The following is a 25,642-nucleotide window of genomic DNA, read 5'->3' as shown; positions in this document are numbered from 1 at the left end:
GGTCATTATCATAGACTGTATAAAAAATAATGGATGTAAGTAAATGTGTAAAATATATTTGCACAGTACTTTTCACAGAGGTAGGTTGCAAAGTGCTTTACAAGGGCAATTCTTTTTTTCTTTTTTTTTTTTTTTAAAGATTATTTTTGGGTTTTTGCCTTTATTCTGACAGGACAGTTTAAGTGTGAAAGGGGGAAGAGAGAGGGGATGACATGCATCAAAGGGCCAAGGCCAGAAGGGCACACAAGGGCAATTTTTTACAAATTTACAAAACACAAGGAAGAAATCATATAAGCAGAAATGAGTCTCTAAACCCAGCATTTAAAAAACTAAAAAAACTAGGAGCACAACACAAAGTGAAAAAAAAACTACAAAGAAAAAAGGCAGCCAGCTTTGCGTCACCTATCGGTTTGTGGACCGCAGTTTTTAAGCTTCAAGTTTCGCACTTTGGTCATCACCATCTTTTTACCAAATTTGGACCAGAGGTTGGAACTGTGGAGGAGCAAGGGTTATAAACATATTTATTTCTGCTATAGAGTTGCACATTTTAAAATGCTGGTCTATAGGGATTTACTGGCTCCCCAAGCCAGCCGCAGTGGCTGTTCAAAGAACTGTAGTTTTTAGCACCCCTTAGTTGGCTTCATTTTTCAGCCCCAGAGGTAGCCACCTGGTCAGTATGTGCAAAAATATTTGATATATGATCTAATGCTGCATCTGTATTTATCCATACACAGCAAAATGTGCCAACATTTGGATAATCAGTGTGAAAGCCCAGTATTCATGTTTACTGGGACTTTGACCTGTCACTGGGCCCTGCAGTGGGTAACAGGCTGTGTCATGATATATCTGTCTTACAAATAAAAGAAAGCAGTGGAGCTAATAGTCCCCTATAATTACAAACAAATGCTAACATTACAGGTCGGCATTGTAACTTTAAACTGTTCTCTTTCATTGTAGTCTTTGTGCATTTTTTTCTGTTCCAGTGTTAGCCTCCAAAGACACGTACAAATCATGTTTGGTACAAAGTTATTTTACCACAACCTGTTGGGGTCAAAGAAAGTGTCAATGTAATTAGCATAAAGCATTAAAGAAGAGAATTAAGACAAAGTCTTACACTTCTTGGTAATTTAGTTTTGTCCATGTAGACTCAGGACTTGAATGAGGGTTGTTTCTCACAGCTTGTCCAGAAATGTTGGGCTGAAAAACAAAGACAATTTAAAATATACAACATTCTGCATCACTGAATTACACTTAAATAAAAAAGAAACACGGTATGCCAATTGCAAACAAAATATGCCATTGTGTTTAATTGTAAGCTGTGACTGGCCAGCAACATTGCTGCCACAAAATACAGAAGAGCAAAACAGTACATGGTTCAGTTTTTCAGCTGCAAACAGCACTGCAAGTCGAAGTGACCATGCTTAGTAAGCAGAGCTGTAAACAATGGTGTTTTTTATTGCTGTGCATTTCAGCTTCGACTGTCTGCATATGGAGGGTAAGACTACCTCAGCACTAAAGTTGATTCTGTCACACCTCTGTGACCAAACTAAGCAAACTTCATACGTCCTGCTGCTACAGGCTGCTACCCTAGTTTTTACCTCCAGAGGGTAGAAGAGAATTCAAAGGGAAGTTTTACAAGAAAGAGAAGTTTGGAAATGAGAGCATGAGATTAAAGCAGAGGTGGAGGGAGTGAAAGAATAATGAGTGAGAGATTGTGTTTCGTGGAGGGTCTAGTTTGTGAAAGTGAGAGAGCCTCAGGCCTGACAGCATGGGAGAGGAAGCAGCAAGGCACTGCTATCCCTGTAACATCCTGCACCAGCCCGCAAGCTAATGCTAACACCTTGACTTATTAGCACGGAGCACACACGCAGAGAGACTACACAAACTCACACTGATGCCTTCACACGTGGACTCAGTCTCTCTCTCTCACACACACACACACACGCACAAACACACACACACACACACACACACACTGCATATGCACAAACTTCATGTGCATGCACTTATTTACTGTAAACACACTCTCTCTCTCTCATTATCATTATCTTTCATCAGCACAATGAGCATTAAAAATGAAAATTGTTAAACAATGAATGCCGCTTCGAGACAAACCAAATCAAAGTTTAATAAAGCAGAGACAGAGATAAGGGAGAGAGAGGTGCTCTCTGAATAATTCCCTTTAAAGTGTGTTTGTGTGTGTGTGTGTGTGTGTGTGTGTGTGTGTGTGTGTGTGTGTGTGTGTGTGTTTTGGACTGGTGCTGAAACTAGTCCAACGGCTCTCTAACGCAACTGCTTTTCAGCTCCTTTGATTCGAGCAATACTCCTGCTCCTGCATGACAAGGCAGAGAAACATCTGCCCTCGTGTGTCTCTGCATACGTTTACAGTATGTAAGCCTGTGTATGTGTGTGTATTGTGTATTTACGTGACAGTTGCTGCCGGTTGCTACAGGCTATATCATTGTGGTGAAAATTTCAATTTAATGAGATAAATTACAGCCATGTTGATTTATGTCTGCTTGAGTTCCCTGAGCTGTTTAAAAACCAACTGGATCACAGGTAGAAAACATATGTTCATGGTTTGAGAGCCGGAAGTCTCAGAACAGATTTTACTGTAATAATGAGTCATTCATCAATGTTCTCAGGACATTAAAATAGAGACTGAAATGAACTAATACACATTTCTTTAGATGGAGTTTGTCAGAAAAGTACATTATATGAGGTTGTTAGTCTTCGGTGTGGGGTGCAGCTGCAGTATATTAAGCGCGGACCCTCTGGGAGAGAGAGTGAGAGATTTATGAGTTTCAAACTGTATTTCCTGTTTACCATCCTACAATAGATGCCACATCCTCAAGATGCTGAATCAGGGCAAAGTTGTTCTCTATGACAAATGACTCCTCACTTAGGAATGTCATTTATTGATCAGGTTTGATGTTGAAACTCAAAATGTACAGGGATTTGGCACTGTTGTATGTTGCAGATGAAGAAAATTTTACTGCACCTTGTTTTACTTACACAGACTCACATAAAGCTCCTTTTTTTAAAACTCACTGGTCATCTTGGGGTTGAGAAAGTTTTTAAAATTTTAGGCCTCTTGAACCTGTTCACGCTCACTTGGACAAGATTTAATAAGAGAATTTTGTATACATGTTTGAGGTACAAAGTTTTACAGTCAAACCTGACCATGAAGATTTAAACAAAAAATATAAATCTTTTATTTCAGTAAGCCAGCATACATATATAGTGATGGTATTAACCAAGTTTAACAAAAATACTGTAAATATAGAAACTAACTGTCCTCCGAAGAAGAACAACAGCATCAACTGTCCAATTTGACATAAAGTACGTTTACATTCAATTTAAAAAAAACCTCTAGCAGCCATAGCAGTTAAGATGGGAGCAGAGCAGGAAGTAAGGTAGTGTTTGTGTGAGGAGGAGGTCATGATGGATTCATGTTTTAACACAGGAGACCACTGTTCATTCCTGGCTTCAACCTAACAACTAATGTTGGATTGTCACACCCTAACCTTAACCACATATTTGTAACTTTAACCACGGCGTCAAAGGTCTCCAAAGGTCTTAAAGATACACGATGCTGGAATTTACTGCTTGCAAACACGACATTCAAACTTGGCCTCTCCTCCATTCACTGCAAGCTGCAATGTAGGAACATTACATATATTGTAATGGAATAGGCAGCAGGGTGGCACAGTGGTGCAGTGAGAAGGCTCTGGGTTTAAGCCGACTGGCCCGTGTTACTGTGTGGAGTTTGCATGTTGTCCCTGTGTCAGTGTGGGTTCTCGCCAGCTTCCTCCCACAATTCAAATGCATGCTGGTTTGGTTAATTAGTGACTTTAAATCGCCTGTAGGTGTAAGTGTGAGTGTGAGCACCTGTTGCTAAGAGCCCTGAGAAAGTCTGGCAACCTCTCCAGGGTGTACCCCTCCTCTTGCCCAATGTCATCTGGGTTCGGCTCCAGTCCTCCCTACGACCCGTTAGAGGATAACGGACACAGAAAATAGAATGATGGATGGAAAAGCCAAAATTATTGCAGGCTAACTAAGCTAACTGGCGGCACTATGTAAGTGTATAGTGTAAAATAATAGAAGGTTATAATTTAGTGTATTTTATTTGTTAATTCATTCATGTATTTTCCTGTCTTTTCTTTCTGTTATTCTGGGTTATCCTTATGTTTATATAGGGTAGTATAATAAGTATGATAAGAAATTTCCATAGTGTCCTCTTGGATGCGGGCTGCTGACAGTCTGGTTGCTATATTTTTATAAAGTCCCGACCTCACCTGCTCGCTGTCGGGCCGCATGCCCTTACCAATGTGGTTTTTAACCTAAACCACAATCTTCCCTTAAACCTAATCAAGTCTTTTTGTGTCTGAACCAATCTTAACTATACAATTGTCAAAACAGATTTATATTCGTATTTATATAGTGAGGGTTGACAAAAAAATGCCTCTTTGTGCCATTCAAGACGGCATGGATAAATGTTAGCTTCGTGTGGGTCATCACTGTGAGCGACCACTTTCACAGAACAGATAGTCATTGGACTCAGTATTCACTGCTATTATTCTGTTTTCTCACCAGCACGATTTTATGAGCTATTTCTGACATCCACAATCTTCCCACTGTCAGAGAGAAGACAGTTGGATACACAGAGGATGAATGGATGTTTCAGCGAACACATGACTCATGTTTCTCTCCCTGATTGTGGTCTTGCGGAGATGTCAAGCTGATGTTGTGTACAATAAAGCATCTAAAGCTGTGAGTCACACTGGGTGTGTGTGCAGCTTGAGAGGCACAACTTTTCAAAGAAGCTGCTGGACCCTGACTGTGAAAGGCAAAAACGTACATTCACACATGATTTACAGTGCTATGTACCATCTCTCTCTGTCTCTCTCTCTTTTTCTCCCATATTGTTGTGACAAGGCCAGTGTCATTATAAGCATCTCAAAACAGCCAAGGCTGTCCTCGCCTCTCTCTGTCAGTTGCCATGGTGAAAGTGTAAAGATGTATAGGGCAGATAGAAGATGATTGAATGTGTGTGTCTGAGACAAAGCGACAGAAGTGGAGACCAGCAGAGTTAGAGACGGAGAGTGGGGGATCGTGAGAGAACAAATAAGAGACAGAATGCAGCCAATGCTTGTGTGTGTATGAGATCCTATAATCATACCTGTGTGTGTGTGTGTGTGTGTGTGTGTGTGTGTGTGTGTGTGTGCGTGTGTGTGTGTGTGTGTGTGTGTTTGTATGTGAAAAGAAACGAATAATTGGAAACTGAACAACAGCTGTGACAGTCTTCATTCTTTTGTTTGTATAATTCCTGAAATTTTTTCAAGCGCGAGGAGAAAGTAAGATAAATTGAAAAACTGTGTGGAGGATTGAAGAGGGGAAAAAAAGCAAGGCCAGTGTCTATTTTTATTGTGTGTTTTTATTCTGCTTATTACAGTATGTGTGGGTTTGTGTTTTCACAAAGAACATTATAAGCTGGAGAAAAAGAGAGATATTCCAAGAATAGGAGTCATTGAAAATCTTTTGTGTGTCTAAAGCTGCAGCCAAGGCCACAGGTTTGAAAGGCGGAGCGGTTTCTATAGACGAACACGTGAAAGCGGACCTCACACATGTTTTGCCAGCTCCAGAGGGAGGAATGCAGACCCCAACAAGCTGTACACACACTTCAGTCACACTTCAATCTATAGAGACGTCTTTTTATTCAATGCTGTTAAATTAAAAAGGCGACCTGAAAGCAGAACTTGCCCCTGAACGAGGGGAGGTGATTAAATGTGAGGCAGAGATTTTTTTTGGAGGTGATCAGTGTGGTGCTCTAGGCAAAATGTAATATCTTGTTACAAAGATTACATGGTTTTCTGTTTTTCACTCGATGGTTAGTATTGATAAAAGATATTACTGTATTTTATCTTGGAGCAGTTGAGATGCTTTTCAGAGCTTGGAAGGAATGTATTTTGGATAGTCTAAAAAATAAATCATGTGACTCATAACATGACTTTTTTTTGTAAAGAGTGGTACAATCAAAACAATAAATAGAATTATTGATATGTAATGATGCATTTAGGATGAGATCAAAATATATTTCAAATTATTTAAATATCTTAAAATTACTGTAAAATTGTAATTTCTATGCAGGTATATTATTCTGGGATTCCCAAATGGGTTATTATAAAGGAGTTCATGAGTCGTTAGTCATTATGTGGTAAATTCAGTGTTATTTTATTGGTAAAGGTGATTTATTTGGATTACATGTACATACTGTAGTATAAACCTTTACAAACAATATCATTATATTGTTTGGGAGCATCCTGGATAATGGATTGATGAATGTGTGTTATATTAATACAGATGTAATCATTGAAAATGTTGGAGACTATTTCACTTGTATTGCACAGCGAGGCAGCAGCTTGAGCCGCAAACTGCAAAACATTACAACAGGAAATACAAAGGGACCATGCTAGGACTTAAACCGCCTGGGAATGGGAGGTCGGGTACTGGGTGCTACTCTGTGTAAACGTTCAAGGACCCAGAGGGAGTTTGCATCTGTGTTTGCTAAGCGACCATAACCAGCACCGTATCATAGCTCACTTACCAGTGAAGTGTGATCTTCTACCAAAGGTTTCTTTTTTGAGTATTTATTAGGCCTGAAATGTTGTCTGTAGGACAGTTCTAAAGCTCTGGGAAGCCCTGCACTAAAACGATCAACTTCTCGTCAAACTTGAACTTTGTTTATCTACGTGCTACAGCCATCGTACCATGAAAAACAGGCTTTTGAGAAGGCTTGCGTGCTGTGATGGCGTCAGTCTTTCTTTTGAGTGTGCCCTCTGCACGTCTACACTGAAAACAACTATTTGCAGGGTGCAAAAAACTGTGGCATGTATCGGGGCTCTTATGCTTATGTTGACAAGTTTGAAACGGTCTGTTGAGAATCACATTGATAAAATGTCTGATGCATGATGTCTACATCAGTATACTGAAGAGAAGATCCTCCAGACATGTTTTGTTTTTTCTTTGGAATGATTAATGTGATATTAATATTGATTCACTGATTTTTAAAAATATATAAGAGTATGGTTACTCCAAAAAAGGACAGGGGCGTTGTTGTAGTCTCAAGCTTTTGGTTTTACTTTATGAATGTTTTTTTTTTAAGCAATTTCAAAATCAAAGAGATTTCATGAGATAATGCCTTTCTCCTATTTTAGGGAACCGGCTCCTAAATATTGATATGTATCAGTAGTAAGGTCTTAGTTTGTCATGTCCAAATGAGGTCAAAATCAGTGAAAGTGTAAACGCCTGTAAATCTGCTGTTAATAATTGTTAATGCATTTTCTGGTATGTTTTAACACATTTGATGAGACAAATACCTTCAATCCGGAGATCAGCTGTATAATAAGGATTCAGCGTTGGTAAATAATTTATATAAACCTCATTCCTTTAGCACCAACGTTAATGTGATTATATTGGATTTATTGCTGTATTTCAATCCCAACATGAAAGTGGAGTCTTATGGCATGGCTAAGTCACATAATATTTTAATCCAACTATTAATACAGGTACATGAAAGACTAAATACAACAATTATGTTCTTTTTAAATTAAAAGCCAGCCTGGGTGAGAGGCCTTCTTTATTTGTGCTAAATACACCCCAAAGTATGTGTGAAGCACTCTGCTTTACTCATTAGATTAAAGAGGGTTTTATGTGTTGGCCCGTATTACCATATAAGAGGCTGGTGTGTTTGTGTGGAGTGTCTGGGGATGGCATTGAAGTGTGTGACGGCTGCGTTCACCGTGCTGCACTGGCGCACACTGAAGTGCACTGTGGGAATTTATGTGTTGTACGTTGTTGTGTTGAAGTGGCTCGTTGAAGTGTTCTGTCTTTGCTTTTACTGAGGCAAATTTCTGTGCTATTATGGTTGAGAGGTGTTTAAACTTTTTCTCTGATGACTTCACGTTTTTCACATGAGTTTTTCTTTGGCTCCAGCAACATGCGTCACTAGCCTGATGCATGTTGCTGGAGTGTTGCTTGGTGTTATCCAAAATATACTAAGACTGCAGTTTAAGTTTTTTTTACATTATATAAATTGCAGCAGAAATGCCTCGTTTTGTGCACTGTAATATTTTTTGAATGCACAGATTTGTTTGTGTTATGTATGGCTGCATTGAAATCTGTTCTTTTTTTCTTTTTCTTGAGCAGTGGGGGTAATTTTCTCTCCGAGGCAGCGTTGCTTTGAGTTTGAGGGAATGACAGCATTGTGATGCACAGTCGTGGCTTGTTTTCCAGTGGTTGGCCCAGCTGGAGTTAGTCGGGAGAGTGACATTTACAATAATCGCTGTTTGATGTGATTGTGATGTGCACTTGTGAACTGACTTATTATTTCTGGTATGTGGATGGGACATAGAGCCGCGTTCTGCATATTTAGATTTCAGTAGTTGTTGTGTTGTGTTCTCATTTCATGATTTTACATGCAAGGGAAGTTCTTCACGGACATTGTGACTGCCTGTGCCTTTGTCATGTTCTCTGTGTCTAATTATTTTCATTTAAATAAAAACCCAAAAGAAATATTTGGATATTATTTCCAGTGGTAAAAGACAAAGATGGAAAACTCAAGCTCGGAGTTTGCTTCATCATGACTATGGGGGTATCGTTTGTACAGACTTTTAAAAATGTATTTGATTTGGTTACTTCCTCCCTCTGACTGCATACAGTTACAGGGATATTACATGAATTTTGAGACTGTAACTGTATTTTCCAGTGAATATAACCCATGTAGCAATTCATGTAACTGGTAAAGAAAATGAGTTCTATATGACCATATTTTGTAAGTGGTGTTTGTTTTTGACTTGTATGATGTCAGTGGCTGTGAAATGAATCCTCTCTCTCTCTCTCAGGTTACTATGGGAGAGGCTGCACTGATGCCTGCCATCTGAATCCATGTGAAAACGAGGCTCAGTGCCACAGGAAGCCCAGCTCTTCCCATGGATACATCTGTGACTGTGGAGACAACCACTATGGGCAGTACTGCCAACACAGGTACATTCACACACACACACACACACACACACACACACACACACACACACACACACACACAAGTGACTCATCATTGAACTCTGGTTTACCTGTGAGATGCCAACATGCTCAAAATGCTGCCTGTAGCCCAGTTAAGCTCTGTTTCTGTGTGTGTGTGTGTGTGTGTGTGTGAGTGTGTGTGTGTGTGTGTGTGTGTGTGTGTGTGTGTGTGTGTGTGTGTGTGTGTGTGTGTGTGTGGTGTTTTGGTAGCATTAGTCCTGCCTTGTTGTCCCACATCTCCAGCCTTGCATGTAATCCACTGTGGAATGAGTGTAGATTTAACTTAATAACACACACACACACCGAGGTTATCTGTGTGTGCGTACACTGTGTGAACCAAACGTGACCCTGACCTCACCCCATGATCCTCTCCTTCCTGCCTGTGAAATCCACACAGCTTTAACTTTATCTCATGATCTTCTGTGCGTTCTGTGTGTGTGTGTATGTGTGTATCTCGTCTTTGATCAAGTCGGTGTGTGTTTCTCAGAAAGACACACATTGTCGGCTGCTGATGAAATATATGTCTGCTCTCTGTCTTAATTTCCCCTGATGTGCCACCCTCTCTCTCTCTCTCTCTCTCTCTCTCTCTCTCTCTCTCTCTCTCTTTTCATCCCCGCTGCTGTAATTTTTCTTCTTTTATCTTGAATGAAAGAACCAAATTTAAGTTCGATGAATCAACTTCCTACTAACTCATGTTTAAATCATACTAAATCATATTAATCAACAGAAAGTTGAAAATATTAATAAGGGTTGGCCGATATGCCAATATGTAGCATGCAACTCTAGAAATTTGTTCACTAGCAGTGATTTGGTAATACCATTTTTACCGTCGGAGCGATTCAGGACAGGCAGTGTATTAGATAGTAGCTGCGTTGTAGTACTCAAAACAACAACAATACTAGTATGTACAAAATCAGGGCTGGACACTTGCATGTTCTCATGATTCTTGTGTGATCTTGTGATTCTTCAACCAGTTGCCTCCCCCTGTAGCATGAACTGGGCAGACATCGAAGAGGTGACTGAAGTTGTAAATACAGACACCTTGCACACTTGAAATTATTTTTCTTAAGGAACCTTAGAGCTTCTTTCTTTGAGAGAAATTCATTTTTACTCCCTTTACAGTGCGCTTTGAAGACATTGTCTTTTGCTCTGATGATTTTGTTATTGTAATTAACTCAGTAATTAATCAAAATAATCAAAAGACATATTTAACATTTCAAAAGTAATCATTAGCTGCAGCCCATGTTCAGGTAACTAGGTCCTTAAAAATGAGTGAAATGAGAACTGTTTGAACTAATCTCTAAATTTAGAAAGACTATCAGAGCACAGCCAGCGCAGCATCATGATTTGACCCAGCCTCTGTTTCTATGCTCCTCCTTCCCCAGTTATAATTGGACAAACGTCTCTGGATGTGTTTGTCCTGCCGTTTGAGCCCTTTCAGCAGCCAAAAATACACAGCAGGGAGAGACGCTTCATTTGGAAAAGAGATTCTGTGTGGAAATGCAACAAAGATCTCTGGAGAAATGGAGTCAATCCTAATATTCTTTTAAGATCGCTGCTATCTGAAATTACCTCTCCTAAACGCCCCATAAGGAGCAATAAAGACACACACAGAAGAATCTGCATTGACTGTGAAAAGCGTTTGTCTCCTCAGTGATCCATTAGACACTGAGAACAGAAGCAGTGCACATTAAACGAGATGTGAGCGAAGAGAATGAAAGAGCCGAGTGACGTGAACCATGAACCAGAGTGACACAGTTTGAGGTGTGTTTGAAGTTCAGCAGCTTTAGAGAACGCTGGTCTTTAAATGAAAAGCTAAAGGTGTTTTTGCTTAAATGTCATTCAACATGTTTTGTTTAATAATGGTTACTATCTGCGATTCAGCTTATGCTGAAGTGTTTGCTGTTCTTTTAAGTTGTGTCTTTTCTCCCAGATATCTTTTCTCTCTAGTTTCTCCTGCACTTTTCACTATCAATATTTTCTCTGTTTGATCCCTGTCTTTGCTTTTTCCGTCTCTCCCTCTCTCTCCCTGACTGTGTCTGTCTTTCATCTCTTTGTTTCGACTCATTAGCTTGTCATTAGTTAGTCAGAGGGAAAGATTGTTCCTTTGAAGATCAAGAAAGTTTTCGACACACTGTTACTGTCTTTTTCCACACTGATTCTACCTACTTCTGTTTAACTGTTTATGTATGTGTCTGTGTGTGTGTGTGTGTGTGTGTGTGTGTGTGTGTGTGTGTGTGTGTGTGTGTGTGTGTGTGTGTGTGTGTGTGTGTGTGTGTGTGTGTGTGTGTGTAGGATTGATCACCAGTGTCCACGGGGTTGGTGGGGATCTCCAACCTGTGGACCATGTCACTGTGACACCAATAAAGGCTTCGATCCGGACTGCAACAAGACCAGCGGACACTGTCACTGCAAGGTAACCAGGAAACACACATACACACACACACACACGGCAACTTGAGAAGAATGCTGAATTGGCAATTGGCAAGAATTGGCAAGAATGCTAATTTTGCTAACTCCTCTTTATCACGTGTTTTGTTGTGATTTGTGATTTTGCAGCACCAGAACTCAAACGTGTGAGAGGCGCACAAGTTTCTCTTTCACCTGACACTGATGCTGTCAGGTGTTGGGATCCTGGTGTTGTGTACACGTCTGCTGTGTTTTGATTTGGCTCAAGGGAGGGACATTCAACTTTAAAGGGTCATATTTTGTATTTACTTTTAAATACCTTCGGAACCCCAAACCTGCATAGGTTTAAAAGGCATGTTTTCCATAAAAAATCTCCAAAACCACACGATTTGTCACAACCAGGCTCAAGGAAAAATATTTATAGCTCCGGGGAGGGTCATGAGATATATATGTTTATACATTTAGTTATTTATTTATTTATTTATTATTGGCTTCCAGTATGTTTCAAAATGGATTTAAAGACTTTTAAAAACCTACAAGGCACTAAAAGGTTTGACTCCACAGTATATAGACGAATGACAAATTGAATAAAACAGCAACAGTAAGTGTCTCATCAGGGTGTCACTACGCACCTCCAGAATAGAACTGACTCTACAAGTCAGCATTTTTCCAAAATACATTTCCTTATTTATGTTTTGATGATGGTGGTGGAGAGCACTGTTCAACATGTGGGTCCAAATCTCAGATAAGAAAAACAAACAGAATCAATTGAGTCTGCTCAGCCTTTTTATACAAGCCACAGAGCATGATTAGATGTAAATAGATGGATTTCCTTCACGCAGTGCACCTGTGTGGAAGCACTCATTTGTGTAGGCTTTTACTTTACCTGCTGGTACTTTTGATATCCTCGGGCAGTGGCCATCTATCTATTCCAGACTCGCGGCAGAAAACTAGGGGGGCAGAGCTTTTGAGATAAAAGCCCCAAAGGCTCTGAACACTCTGCCCAAGAAAATAAGGCAGGCTGAGTCAGTTGCTTCTGGTAAATCTAAACTCAAAACTTTCCTGATTTCACCTGATTCTAGTTTTCATTTCGTTTTATTGGGTTTTACTAGTTTAACTTGTACGTTGCTGTTTTTTAAATTGTTTTTCTATGCTATATAAATAAAGATGTTATCATTATTATTTGTCATATTCCAGAACTGTTAGCTGTTCAAAGCTCTATTGAATAGTTTCAGACCTGCTTAACAGGACTTAAGCAGTGTCACTCTGTAGCTCACTTAGGCTTTGGTTGAGTCCAGACATAGTAATCATCTCACACTCTGATGGCTGGTTGACAGGCTAAGCCAGACATAACTACACCAACCATAATACGATGATTATCCCTACATATTTATATTTCTGCCTTGTGTGAACCTGTGATTGTGTATATTGATATGCTTATGTGTAGCCACCATGTTTAACAGTGTTTTATCCCATCCTTAATCCGATCTCTTGACCTTAATCTTTAATCTCTGATATTGCCATGAACAAAGTACTTAACCACATGTTGTTCTGCGACCTTTTGCTCCTTAGTCCTCATTTTCTGAAAAATTGAAGCTTGAAATATAAGCTTTCTTTTTTCCTTTTCATGCCCACATTATTTTTTTTAATATGCATTGATCAATAGATCATGATTAAATGAATAGTGACATGCACACATCTATCATTGTTGCCCATTTCTATTTGTTATCTTTTATAAATATTATCATATATGCCTTTATTGAAATAAGATTAAACTCTGGAAGCAGCAGAGTGCCCTGTTCATGTTTTGGATCATAAAGCATCAGCAGATTACTTCTGAAATTCACCTTGTAAAAGGCAACATAAAGCAGCTACAGCTTGAGGTAGTTTGTTTAGTAATTACACATTTTCATTAAAGAGCCCCTCTAGACTTGTTGAAAGACATACAAAATACTCAGTGTGCTTACAGTAATAATTTGGGCCTGATAAGGTTTTTACACAAATACTTTAAATTAACTAGTCAAAGCTAAACAATTAAAATAACATCTAGTCCTTCTCCCTCATTACAAAATCCACAATCTGCCAAAATGTAAGTATTTTTTAGTTGAAAACTTTAACTCCTAAACACAACATGCCTCCCACTTAATAGATAAGTCCATTTAGAGTAATTTATGTTCTGGATGCTTCAAGTTTACATATGACACTTTTGTAATCTGCATATTGAACCACGATTAAATTCCAAACTAGTTGTGATGTCTAATCGAATCATGCTTGTAGGTGCCTTAATTGAGATAAAAGGTGAGCACAGAGAAACATTTCACCTTCAGCAGATATATGTGAAAACAGTCTGCGTCATTCTGCACAGTAGTGGTCAAACATCGTTTTAATAAACACATTTAAAATCAAGGGGGACTTCAGAAAATGAAACAGCTGCACCGTCATCCTCTATGGGAGCACTCTCAGTCTTTTTCCAAAGCTTTATTTAGCAAACTAAATAATTAACTGCTTTCTTTTACCTCTGCTCATTAACACATTATGCACGGATTGTTGCTTTTGTGTTCATGTCTCTGTTACAGCCAGCTCTCCTTTTGTGTCATTGTATAAGTCTTGCCCTAAAGCATGTGGTGATGTAACTGCTGACACTATTCTTGGCACCTTGGCATTTTGCATTAGTGTAACTGAGTTTGATCTGTGTGTCTAATTATGCAAACCCTCCGTGTGTGTGTGTGTATTCAGGAGTTTCACTACCGTCTGCGGAGCTCTGACACCTGCCTGCCATGTGATTGCTACCCGGTGGGTTCCTTCTCGCGGTCATGTGATCCAGAGACAGGCCAGTGTCAGTGTAGGCCTGGCGTGATTGGTCGCCAGTGCAACATATGTGACAGCCCCTTCGCTGAGGTCACGAATTCAGGCTGTGAAGGTGAGAATGCGTGTGTTAAAAATGGTTTACCTAACAGTTCTGTCCATGGCCTGAGTATAACATCTGACACACATGCAGGTGGTTATGAAAAAAGAGGGAGATATAAAAGGAGCACCTTGCTGCTGCATTGTGTTCTTGTAACAGTGAGTTGATTAGCAGGAAGCACATCATGTCAAAAGAACATTATTGACAGAAACATTTTTCCCCAAATACTTTATTTTGATGGTTAAAAATGTCTCACAGTCTTGCAGCTCCTTTGTGGTTCACTGACAAAAGAAGAAAAATTGTCTGCTTTAGAAGATTGGTTTGCAAACTAGGATTTTATATTAAAGTTTGCCAGTGTTGTTCTCCAACAATAGCCTAAATAATTTCTTACTTTCTTTTTTCTTTAGCATGATTGTCTCTTGGGAAGTGGTACAGAAAACTGTCTGTTGCAATATAAAGACAATGTATAATTTTCAAAATGGATTAAAAACTGGTATTCAGACTGAGTAAATTATTCACGGAGAAAACCGACATGAATGAAAATAATGAGGCACAACTGAGCTTCCAATATATTTAATCAGAACTGTGTAATTATAGGATTCCAGTTTATTCTTTTATTCTTTCTTTCAAAATCTCCTTGTTTGTCAATCTTGTGTCCAAGCCAAAAAATAACAAAAACCTTTTGATTGTATTCATCTTCTGTTTAACATCTTCCAGTTATTCCTGTTTTTGTGTCTGTTTTTTTTTCTTCTGTGCAGCTTTGCCACTTTCCAGTGTCCCTCTTGTAATTACTTCCTTTAATTTGTAGCTGGTATTTTATTCTCTCACATCCAATTTTATTTTCTTCTCTGCTAGTGAAAAGAAAAACATTCTCATATCATTAGTTTTTGTTATGTTTTTAATTGAAAAGTTCATGGAACTGATAAGGATGATTTTAAGTAATGTTCTTTCTCTCTGCAGTCATTTATGATGGTTGTCCAAAAACCATCACTCAGGGGATCTGGTGGCCTCGGACCAAGTTCAATCTGCCTGCTGCGGTGCCTTGCCCCAAAGGCTCTGTCGGTTCGTGCGCACCCATACACACTACACACTAACATAATTGCATTCAAACACATAGCTATGTATACAGAGGTAACATTTAACCATATATTTTTGATATATTTGCGATTGACTGTAACTTAAAGTAATTCACACCCCTGCCCAGTAGCTGGTGTGTGCATATGAATTAGCCATTGTGGAGTCCTCTCTTTGATCTCAGGTACATGACCTTGTTGTTTAGCTGGCTTTAGCCAACACATCGGGCAATTAAATCACTATATATCATTGTGCAATGCTTCATGTCACGTTGACCCAAACAGTGACCTCACAGACTCTCCATCTCAATATTTCCTCTCCATGCCTGCATAAATGCATAGTCCATACGCTTATTCTTCATATTAACTATTCAGAAGAAGAAAATGGATGAATGAAAATAAAATGCTATTAAGTACATACTCTTATCATTAAATAATGAAAACGAGCATGGCAGAATTTTTACGACCCTGTCCATCAAAATTACAGACAAAAAGAAATTCTTAACGCAACTGCTGTATTACATACAACCTAATGTCTGTTTTTTTTACTTCAGCGGACTCACTTATGCCGTATCCTTGTGAAAAGATGTCCTGTTTCTCGTCCTTGCAGGTGCGGCCATCAGACACTGTGATGTAGAGAGAGGATGGCTGGAGCCAGACCTTTACAACTGCACCTCACCTCCATTTGTGGAGCTCAATGCTGCTGTATGTAGAGTACTTTCACTAACACAACAATATTAACTAACAAATGGGGATGGCATGGGAAGTAAAGGGCTATTCTATTTTTGTGGCTGAAGGCATCATTCATGTAAGATCTGGAACAGAGGTGGTAAAGGTTTTGGACTCAGGAGACTTGTAATAGTCCTCCTGCTTAAAAAAATCTACAAGGTTGGGTAGAAAATAATTCCAATTAAATACTTAAAAGTAGGTCTTTTATACATGTAAGCAGCTTTAAATGAAGTGAGGCTTCAATAAATACCTCTTTGTTGACAGGCAGTAGTGTTGCTGTACATAACAATGTTGTCATATTAAATCTCTGTAATTTTTAAATGCTTGTAAAAAAAAAGGGGGGGGGTAACAAACTTTTTCATGTTTTGTTGGTGTCTGTGTGTTTAGCTTGAGTCCTTGGAGCGTAATGAGACAGAACTGAACACCATTATGGAGAAGAAACTTGCACACCAGCTCCGCGACGTCACTGAGGCAACCGCCCGACTCTACGGCAATGACCTGCAGATCGCTGAGCGGTTGCTGTCCCGCCTCCTGACATTCGAGACTCAACAGAGCGGCTTTGGACTTACCGCTACTCAGGACGCACATTTTAATGAGGTAAGAAGAAGAACACATGATTGAATTATCCTTTTCACTCCTTTTCAGTTTACCAAACACTCGCTCTGTGTGCTTTAGTCTGATATTCATACATTTGTGTACTTCTTAGGAGTTTCTTGCTGAGGTACAGTGGTGCATACACAGGTATATTAACAATGGCTGTTGGCTGCTAAAATACACCTTGCTCTTCTTATTGAAGATACAACTTTGGGAAAAGATTGGACAGCAGCATTCTTAGCACAGCCGGACACAGAAATTCATGGGGAAATGATTTTACCGTATAATAGACACTACTTGTAAGAGTGTGATTAAATGGTTGGAAATAGTCTGATGTGTAGTTGTATTGATGTTTTTGATCATTTAAAATGCTCACTTTTAATATTTTAACATTGGTGAGAGATAAATTGAATTGTGTTCAAAATACAGCAAATGTGCAACCTGTGAAAGGTTGTTTGAAAGATAGGCCAGATACTGAAGTGTGAAGCCAATAATCAGTTTGCGCTGTTAATTTTTAACGTGTGAAAATCCAAACATGTTATGAAACTCCTTGCTGTCACTCTGCAGCTCTGTTTTGAACTGACTTAATTGTCATTATTAACCAAGACAAGTGGGATCAACAAACTGATCAACATTTTGGTAATAGTAGTTGATGGGGAGAAACTTTTGGGCTACATCTTTTTTTTTTCATAAAATAATTTTATTGGTCCCCCTCTACTTCTACCAGTGGGTTTTACCATTTCTCAGTCAATAAAATGTATATTGAAAAGGTTGTGACTAAATCTTCTATCTCCACTGGATCCTTTAAAAACAGTGGGGTTTTTTTATTATTCTTAAAAAATAGCGATTTTGGAGATAGGAGGTTTGAACCCGACAGCAGCGATATTCTACCTTCACAAATTGATATTTTAATGATTAATATGACATTTAAGTTATTTTAAGGACTTTAAGGACTAGTTTTACACTATATTTTTTGCTACTGGCAACCTCAGCTCAAAAATCTACCAGAAGACATAAAATAGCTGCTGTTATTTAAAACAGTGAATATGATTGATACAGCACACCTTTATGAGGTACAGACCAAGTGACAAGATAGTACAACGAGATGGCTTTTCTCTGAAATGGGAGGTAATGTTGCTATGGCGATGCAGTGACAGAAGCTCATGAAATATTGCTACGTGTCATCTCTCCATATTAACTGGCAGACTCTCATTTTACCTGATACGACAGCTTCAGCTGAGGAGCTGACACAGGATCATTTTAACATGTTGGCGTTTTGACATAAAGGAGCTAGCAGAGATCTCCATATCATTTTGATATAAATATTTTGCTTATACATCAAATTTGGCTGACAGGAAATGAGTTGTGCATATATCACAAGTAGGTGGCTGAAGATGTAACATAAAGTCCTGTTTTACCTGATAAACTACTGTTTCTATTTACTGGACCGTGTGTCAGTAATTGACAAGTTGTATATCACTATGGAAACGGTGATGTGAAATTAACAAGCTGAAGATAGTGTGTATTTTTTCTTTCTTGGAGAAAATTTTTTATATCAAATCTTGGTTAAATCGAATTGTTGAACATCTTTCCCTGTCATTCAAATGCACAGTGTCACATTTGCTACAATAAACAGATTTGTATTGTTTATTAGCAGTAACAGTAGTGGTAGTAATAACAGTAATAGTATTAGAAGAAGAGGTATAAAATATGGAATTTCCCCAGTGTTGAATGGTAATCTCTCACTTTATGACATTTCAATTAATTTATCTTTAGCTGATGAGTTTATAGCTGGGAGGTGATTAACTCAATAGGGGCCACGGTGGGCAGTTAAAAAGCTCTTTGTTCACACATTTTTCGACAGTTGACACAGGGAAGCATTTCATTATTTATGACAAAAGGGAGGATTACGCCACCTAATAACTAGCAGAAATTGCCACACCCTGCAGTGCTGGAATCATTCATACTGTCATTGTTATACAGCTATGAATGAGTTGCTATAGAAACTGAGTGGCTGTGGTAGCATCCCATAGTTTGAACCAAAGATTATGTCTCAAAGTAATTATATAAAAACATATTTGAAGATAGAGTTGAGCTTTTGAACAGAATTTCATTTATATTGTTCCTTTATTATTAGGCCCAGCCAGCTTCCCTCTGTCCCTCATGTGTAGGGAGAAAGAACTTTTCTGATTTAAGGCATGGGGTATAGGCATCACCTTTCATCTTCTGTGTTGTTAATTTAGTGGATTAAAAGGAAAAGGGTGTATCTTTTCCTCTGAGGAAAACGATAAAATAAAAGTACTCAAGTTTATCTGATTTAAAACACACCTGTTGCACACACCGAATCCTAGATACACGCTGTGGCTCCAGTTATAACACTATCAACAAAAGAGGAAGGATGCTGTTCAGTGTAAGTGTTTCTTTACACCCTCCTCCTACAAACACCATCTGTCAGGGTCTGACTCATTAAATAAAATATATTTAATAACAAAGTGTAAATTAGTCCTTGTGATAAAAAACTCATTCATAACAGTCCTTAAATGAACATTTTGCTCAAATGCTCCACAATCGTAGCTTCACACCTTAAACAGCACATTGTTTCATGTAATCAATACGTAATCTTTGGCTAACAAGGACAGTCGCTATAGCAACACAGCAGTAGCATTAATGACATCCCATAGTGAGTGAAATGAAAACCTTTTCCTGCCTGACATTTCACTCTACCACTTCACCTGACAGTAAATCAGATATAAAACCATTAGGGATTAACATTTGGTTTGCTGGTTTACAGCAACATAATGCAGCTATATGTTGTCTCAGTGGTACTGTTATGGTCTTTATTGTCATTTTACGATTTCCGGAACAAAGCATGAGCTCGCCTCGCTTGTAACCTCTGGCTCTAAAGCAGTCATGCCGCCTATACCTCGTCATGTCAAGTTAATGAGGCGGCTCTGGTTTACCCCAGCACCACTGAAGTGGAGCTGCAGACAGCCCATTTTTTCTCCCCATTAAAACAAAATATATATATATATATATATATATATATATATATATCTGGTAATACTTGACACCTCACTTTAAACAGCAGCTATTAGGCCAGACGACGAACAGGTACAGTAATGTCGAACACAGTTACTATAGTAACCCAGCGGTGGTGACAGAGCCCTGTGGCTGCAGGAGAAACAAAGGAAGGCAAAGGGAAAACGAGTTTTTGCATCAGGAATGTAGTGATGAATGGAGGAAGAAATCTTTCATGTTTAAGCTGTGATCAGATCCACCTGGAGACTGCTGCACCTCCAGACACGACTCATGTCTCATCAAGTACACAGCAGAAACATGTTTTTAAAATGAGGGAGCGAAAAGCAGATATTAAACATTCTGTAGTATTAATTAAAACATCTGGCATTCATTATGGCCCCCGTGTATTGGACAATGGTCCTAACAGGCTGGTAATGCAATTGTTTCTCATAGTAGGATCTCTTTAGCATAAATGAAGGGTGAAAAGAGAGGGGAACTGAGTTAATTTTAAAAACATAAAAGAATAAAAAACAAAATATACTTTTTCAATCAGTGTCTTTACTGATATTGGCAACAACAAGGACATACACATGCAAACTCACTAGAACATGTATACATGTACTGACAAATCCATACACAGATAAACAAAGAAAAACAAAAATCTGTACATATGAAGGAGCCCCAGATGTTCCCCTGATAGCTTATGTAATTTTTTAGGGGCAGAGTTGTAGTTAATTCAGAAATCTAAATTTACCTGTACTTGGCTTTCCAACCTTTTTCCCTGAAAAAGCAATAACTCTTTTGGCCAATAACAGATCCATTTCTAAAATAAAATAATTTATTCTAAATGGTTTGGATATGACAATGTGTTGCTGTTTGAGTGGCACATCTAATGTTTGTTTAACAGATTAGGCTAGCATTATGTTCCAAACTGTCATCCACGTTTCCTCTCATTCAGCCTTTGTGCACCCTGTGCCTCCTTCTCAGCCTGTAATCCTGTCATCTGCTGCCTCTTTAAAACTCTTCACGTCTCTGTCCTTTTGTTATCCTCCAATGTTTTTCCCCCTTCTTCTTTTCCAAGAGATAAATACAGACCGGATGAGTTCCTGCTGTGTGCAGCCTGATTGGATCCACCATTACATCTTATGTTTAATGCGCCTCTAAAGAACGCAGAGACAGTATATATTCTAAGCAGTGGTGACAGATCAGCACACAATCTTTAAAGATGTACTATGCAGGATTTTCAAAAAAAAAATGTATAGACTCATACAGTGATTGCTTATTCTTCTGCAGAGACTCTGCCCTCTGCCTGTGTTTTTCTATTTTCCTCTTATTTTCTGTCCTTGGAATTTTTATGGGTGTGTACCCACATGGCGCTTAGGTGAGGTCTGGACTTTATAAAAGGTAGCAGCCAGGTGCCAGACTGTAAGCAGCAGGCATCCAAGAGGCACAGCACCAAAAAAGCATAATTATACTGAGGCGAAACCAGAGTGAATCCGGGGTTTGGCTTTTACTTCCACTTTTGCTGGTGAGCTTGTTTACAAACAGTAACTGACAATCCTGTGTAATCTACCTTTAAGCATCTGTCTCTTATGATCATCCATTTTGTCTCATGTTCTGTCTCCTGCCTCCGACAATCACTCCTCCTCGCTCACACTTTCCACCTCATCACACCTGACTCCTTGTCCATCCTTCTCTCTGTTTTCCTGCATCTCTGAGCCAAGCGTGAGCCTTTTTCTATTGCTTCTTCTCTCACTTTCCTTTTTTCTCCTTGCTGCTTATTTATCCACAACCTGTGTTTTTGACTTTCCTCTCCCTCTGCAATTCACCACCTTCTTCCTATACTGCACTGTTTATTGTTTTCCTTGTTTGTCTGAAGGTTTTCTTGTGCATTTCTTTCTCCCCAGAGCATTATGTGAGACTGCAGTGCTTTATTGGTTCTGGTGCAGTCAGACTGCAAGGAATCATATTGAACACTTTCGTCCTTCTCTCTCTCCCTCTCTCTCTCTCTCTCTCTCTCTCTCTCTCTCTCACTCTCTATCTCACTCTCTCTCTATCTCTATCTGTCTCTCTCGCTTTTTCTCTCTCCTTCTCTCTCTCTTTCTTGATCTCTGATATTACTCTTTGTTCTGAACATTTTGCAAGGCTGTGCAGTCTAGATTATCTTTAACAGGTTTCAATCGTGACACAAATTTTCCATGAAAGCATTGAAATGGAGGCAATGTGTAAAAATGGAGACATCACTGTGGTTAAATGTTCTATAATTGGGGTCAGGACTTACATCTGTTTCCTTATCTGCTGGACCAGAATCAGTAACAAACTCAACTTATTTTTTTCTCTCTTTTTTCTTAACACGCTCTATGAGGATTTACTGTTGCGTTCTCAGAGACATTGAGGATTTTATCTGGTGTCAGCACAGAAAAATATCTCTTTCCCTCTCCTGATCCCAGATGTTGACTCGTGTTACTTAAAGCATCTGCTGGAAAGCAGATCTCTACTTCCTCCCTCTATTTCTTGTCTTTCTTTTTACGACTTGTCATCTTTTGCTGTTTGCAGAATATTGTGCGGGGCTGTAGTGTGCTGTTGGGTCCTGGTACCTCTGGGCTTTGGCGGGCTCTCGCTCAGAGTCAGAACCACATCCCGGGCGGCGGTCCAGCTGAGCTGACAGAGCTGCTGGAGCAATATGCCCAGAATCTGGCCCAGAACATGAAGCTCACCTACCTCAACCCTGTGGCACTGGTTGCTCCAAACATAGGTGAGTCCAGAATGACTACACACACACTCACAGAGACATAATAAAAAAGCAAATCACTAGTCAATAAGACAGACCAAGACGGTAATAAAATCTTTACAAACGATTAGCTGCGCTTTTCTCATAATACTGTAAATCACTGCTGTGAAATCAGCTAGAATGACTCATTGTAAAGCGGGAGATGAACAGCGCTAATGCAAATGATGATGGCACAGCCAGAACGCTGGCAGCGGCACAGAGAGATGAATTTCACACTCCTACACACACACACACACACACACACACACACAGAGCAGCTAATGCTTCCAGCACACACATAAAAACCCTAAAGCCCTGTAGCACTGGCCAGCATACATCATTTACAGTAGATTTACAGATGCCAAACACACACACGCTCACACACATAGAGCAACAGACACAAACAAACTCACACAAGTACAAACACACACACATACACTGATATGCTGGAATTTATTAGACCAGAACCTTGCGAAAATGTTTATTTTTTCAAACTTACTGTGAATTAAAAGTGGGTCAGATAGCTCTCACAGACAAGCATACAGACACACACACACACTCCCTTACATGTACCGCACATCCGCAGGTTTGGCCAGGTTCCTGTGTCATGTATTTTCTGGCATCCTGTCGCTTGTATGTTTTGCTCGTTCTCCACATTCTGCTGTCACATAAGCAGTGTAGAAAATACTGTTCAATAATTTGTGCCACAACAACAAAAAAGTATTTAATCTCACAATAGGTGTTGAAATAGCAACAGCAGCAGCTCTGGCAGCGACGAGGCCAGACAATGAATTTCACACTCAGTTAATGCTCTTAGCTACACACACAGATTGAATTCCTGTCAAATATCATACACCCCAAACTCATGAAACTCATCAAAGTTGCCATCTAGTAAATCTTGGCTCGCCAGCTTCTCCCAGTGTAGTTTGGCGATACAGTTAATCCCAGACCTGAAGAAAATACAAAGTAGGCTTGGACAACATTGAGTTGCCTGCTTTTATTCATTTTCTGTGTGACTCTCATCTCTCTCTTACTTCACTGTATATGTTACCCCTCTGGATTTTATCCAAAATGCTGTTAGATAATCTTAAACTGACAGCCTGATGCAGATCCCCTGGCGAACAGCAAACAATTAGCAGCAGCGGTGAAAGCAGAGGGAACAAGAAATACAGCCAACGCTAAATTTCACACTCCTACACACACAAACACAGACAGTTAATGCTCTCAGCCACAGGGGATAGAATGAATTATATGGGAAAAGATATGGATAGACATGACACACACCCATCTGTTAGCTCCCAATATATGAGTTCCTGTTAAGTATTTTGGTTTATTGCTGTGTTTGGTCATTAAAATGCCAAATTTTCAATTTTATTTCACCAATTAACCATTTCTCCATAAAAATTGTCATTATAGACTCTTAAAATTAGAAAAACAGACACTCCTCTCAACAGGCAGGCATGAAGACGCACGCACACACGGATGTCTGTTATATTGAATGATCTCTTTTCTCTCTCTGTATTGAGTGCTGGTCCACTTCTGCTTGCTTGGTCAAGTGTTCACTCATTATTGAACACTCCACATTGACTATGTACTTCCTGTTCGCCACCTCATTTCCCATAATACGACACTTCCTCTGCTCCTTTGTGATTTTGTGTGTGTGTGTGTGTGTGTGTGTGTTTATGGATCTGGTATTGGCTCTGTTCTTACATCAGGCACCATGGGTAGTGGGCTCCTATAGCTCTCCTAAATCTACAGTAAATAAATTGCTTTATTGGCACAGGCAGTTCAGGTTTCCCCTTAGATAGAATGTATGGATGAGCAATATTGAGAAAATCAAATATCACAATATTTTTGACCAAATACCTCCATACTGATCTTGTGAAGATGTTGGCTACTGGTGTTTTCACTACAAGATTTACACAATAAGATTTTCGATAAATAATCATCAGTAATGTGGATATAATGACTTGACTTAGTGGATAAAGGCAAATAAAAGAGCAGTCATAATAGTATGGTTATTTCAAAAGATTACATCACTTTGAGACATTGTCAAGTCTCACATTAGAATATCAATATCATATCGATATATTGCCAAGCTTTAATTGTATGTAAATCAAGTTTTACATCGTTGTCATGATTTAGCCTATCAGAGAGCTGAGAGGACACTTTATAACTTGTGTAGTTTTGAACCAATAAAAACAATAGCTAGTGTGGTTATGGTCAAATTTTTCATCAACCTTTGTTTTAGTAAGTTTCAAACATGCTGTAGGTTTCACAAAAATCATTTATTGAACTTAAATTTTGTGCTGGGGACCGAGGTAACAGTTTGCTCACTGACGACCGGCGGAAACTGTTTCTTCATGAAAGTGGGGAACATTTCATCACTTTTGTATTACACTGTATAATCACTGAACAGACACTTTCCAAAATACCAGTAGGTCATAATAGACTTAAAAACTCACAAGTATCTATTATGATACCAAATTGAAAATACAACAATAAACAGAACGTCGGAGGTATGATTCACTGGGTAATTTCGGCCTGTGTGCAGCAATTTTCTTGTGTGCCATAAGGTCAAACACCAAGAAATCTGCTTCACTGTATAAAACAGGGTAAAGGTGCTATTGTTCCAGAGGAATTAAAGTTCCTATCACAGTTGCTCACACTATTCTCAGATGGCAGGAGAAGTGTAAAAATCACTTTTAACTTGCTGATCCTGTATTTAGCAAAGAAATTAAACGTGAATATGCGATGTGTAGTAACTGTATGTAGTAGTGTGTGTTTTACTGTACAAGTCTGCACTTTTTTTTCTTTTTTTAACTTGTTTTAAAGCATATTTTGTAGGCATTTAATTAAATTAGTTTTGTAAGTAAAACACCCTGATAAAGGCAAAGTAGCAAATTATATTTATTTGGGCGTTTGCCCTGTGCTGGAATGTGTGTACCTGAAATGAGATACATTACAGCATAGTGAGATTTGCTGTAGATCTTATTTGTTAAAGATAAATCTACTAAAGAAGTGGCTTATAAAAACTGAACTCTATCATTTTAACAAAAA

The 25,642-nt window shown here is 39.0% G+C and overlaps 1 protein-coding gene across 1 annotated transcript in view; it reads left to right on the top strand.

Annotated features, from left to right (window-relative positions):
• celsr3 (cadherin, EGF LAG seven-pass G-type receptor 3) overlaps nt 1-25,642 on the top strand; it is a 129,636-nt gene that overhangs the window by 75,280 nt on the left and 28,714 nt on the right. Inside the window, exons 15-21 of the mRNA XM_042492564.2 lie at nt 8,904-9,045; nt 11,380-11,500; nt 14,230-14,413; nt 15,359-15,460; nt 16,082-16,176; nt 16,588-16,797; nt 22,369-22,567. Of these exons, the coding sequence (XP_042348498.2) occupies nt 8,904-9,045; nt 11,380-11,500; nt 14,230-14,413; nt 15,359-15,460; nt 16,082-16,176; nt 16,588-16,797; nt 22,369-22,567 (1,053 nt within the window). The remainder of the gene's footprint in view (nt 1-8,903; nt 9,046-11,379; nt 11,501-14,229; nt 14,414-15,358; nt 15,461-16,081; nt 16,177-16,587; nt 16,798-22,368; nt 22,568-25,642) is intronic.

This window comes from Plectropomus leopardus, chromosome 9 (assembly GCF_026936395.1).
Source record: "Plectropomus leopardus strain MGB_pleo_1.0 chromosome 9, ASM2693639v1, whole genome shotgun sequence".
Taxonomy (NCBI): domain Eukaryota; kingdom Metazoa; phylum Chordata; class Actinopteri; order Perciformes; family Serranidae; genus Plectropomus; species Plectropomus leopardus.
Note: the sequence above shows the minus strand (reverse complement) of the source record. Positions and strands in the feature narration are given on the sequence as shown.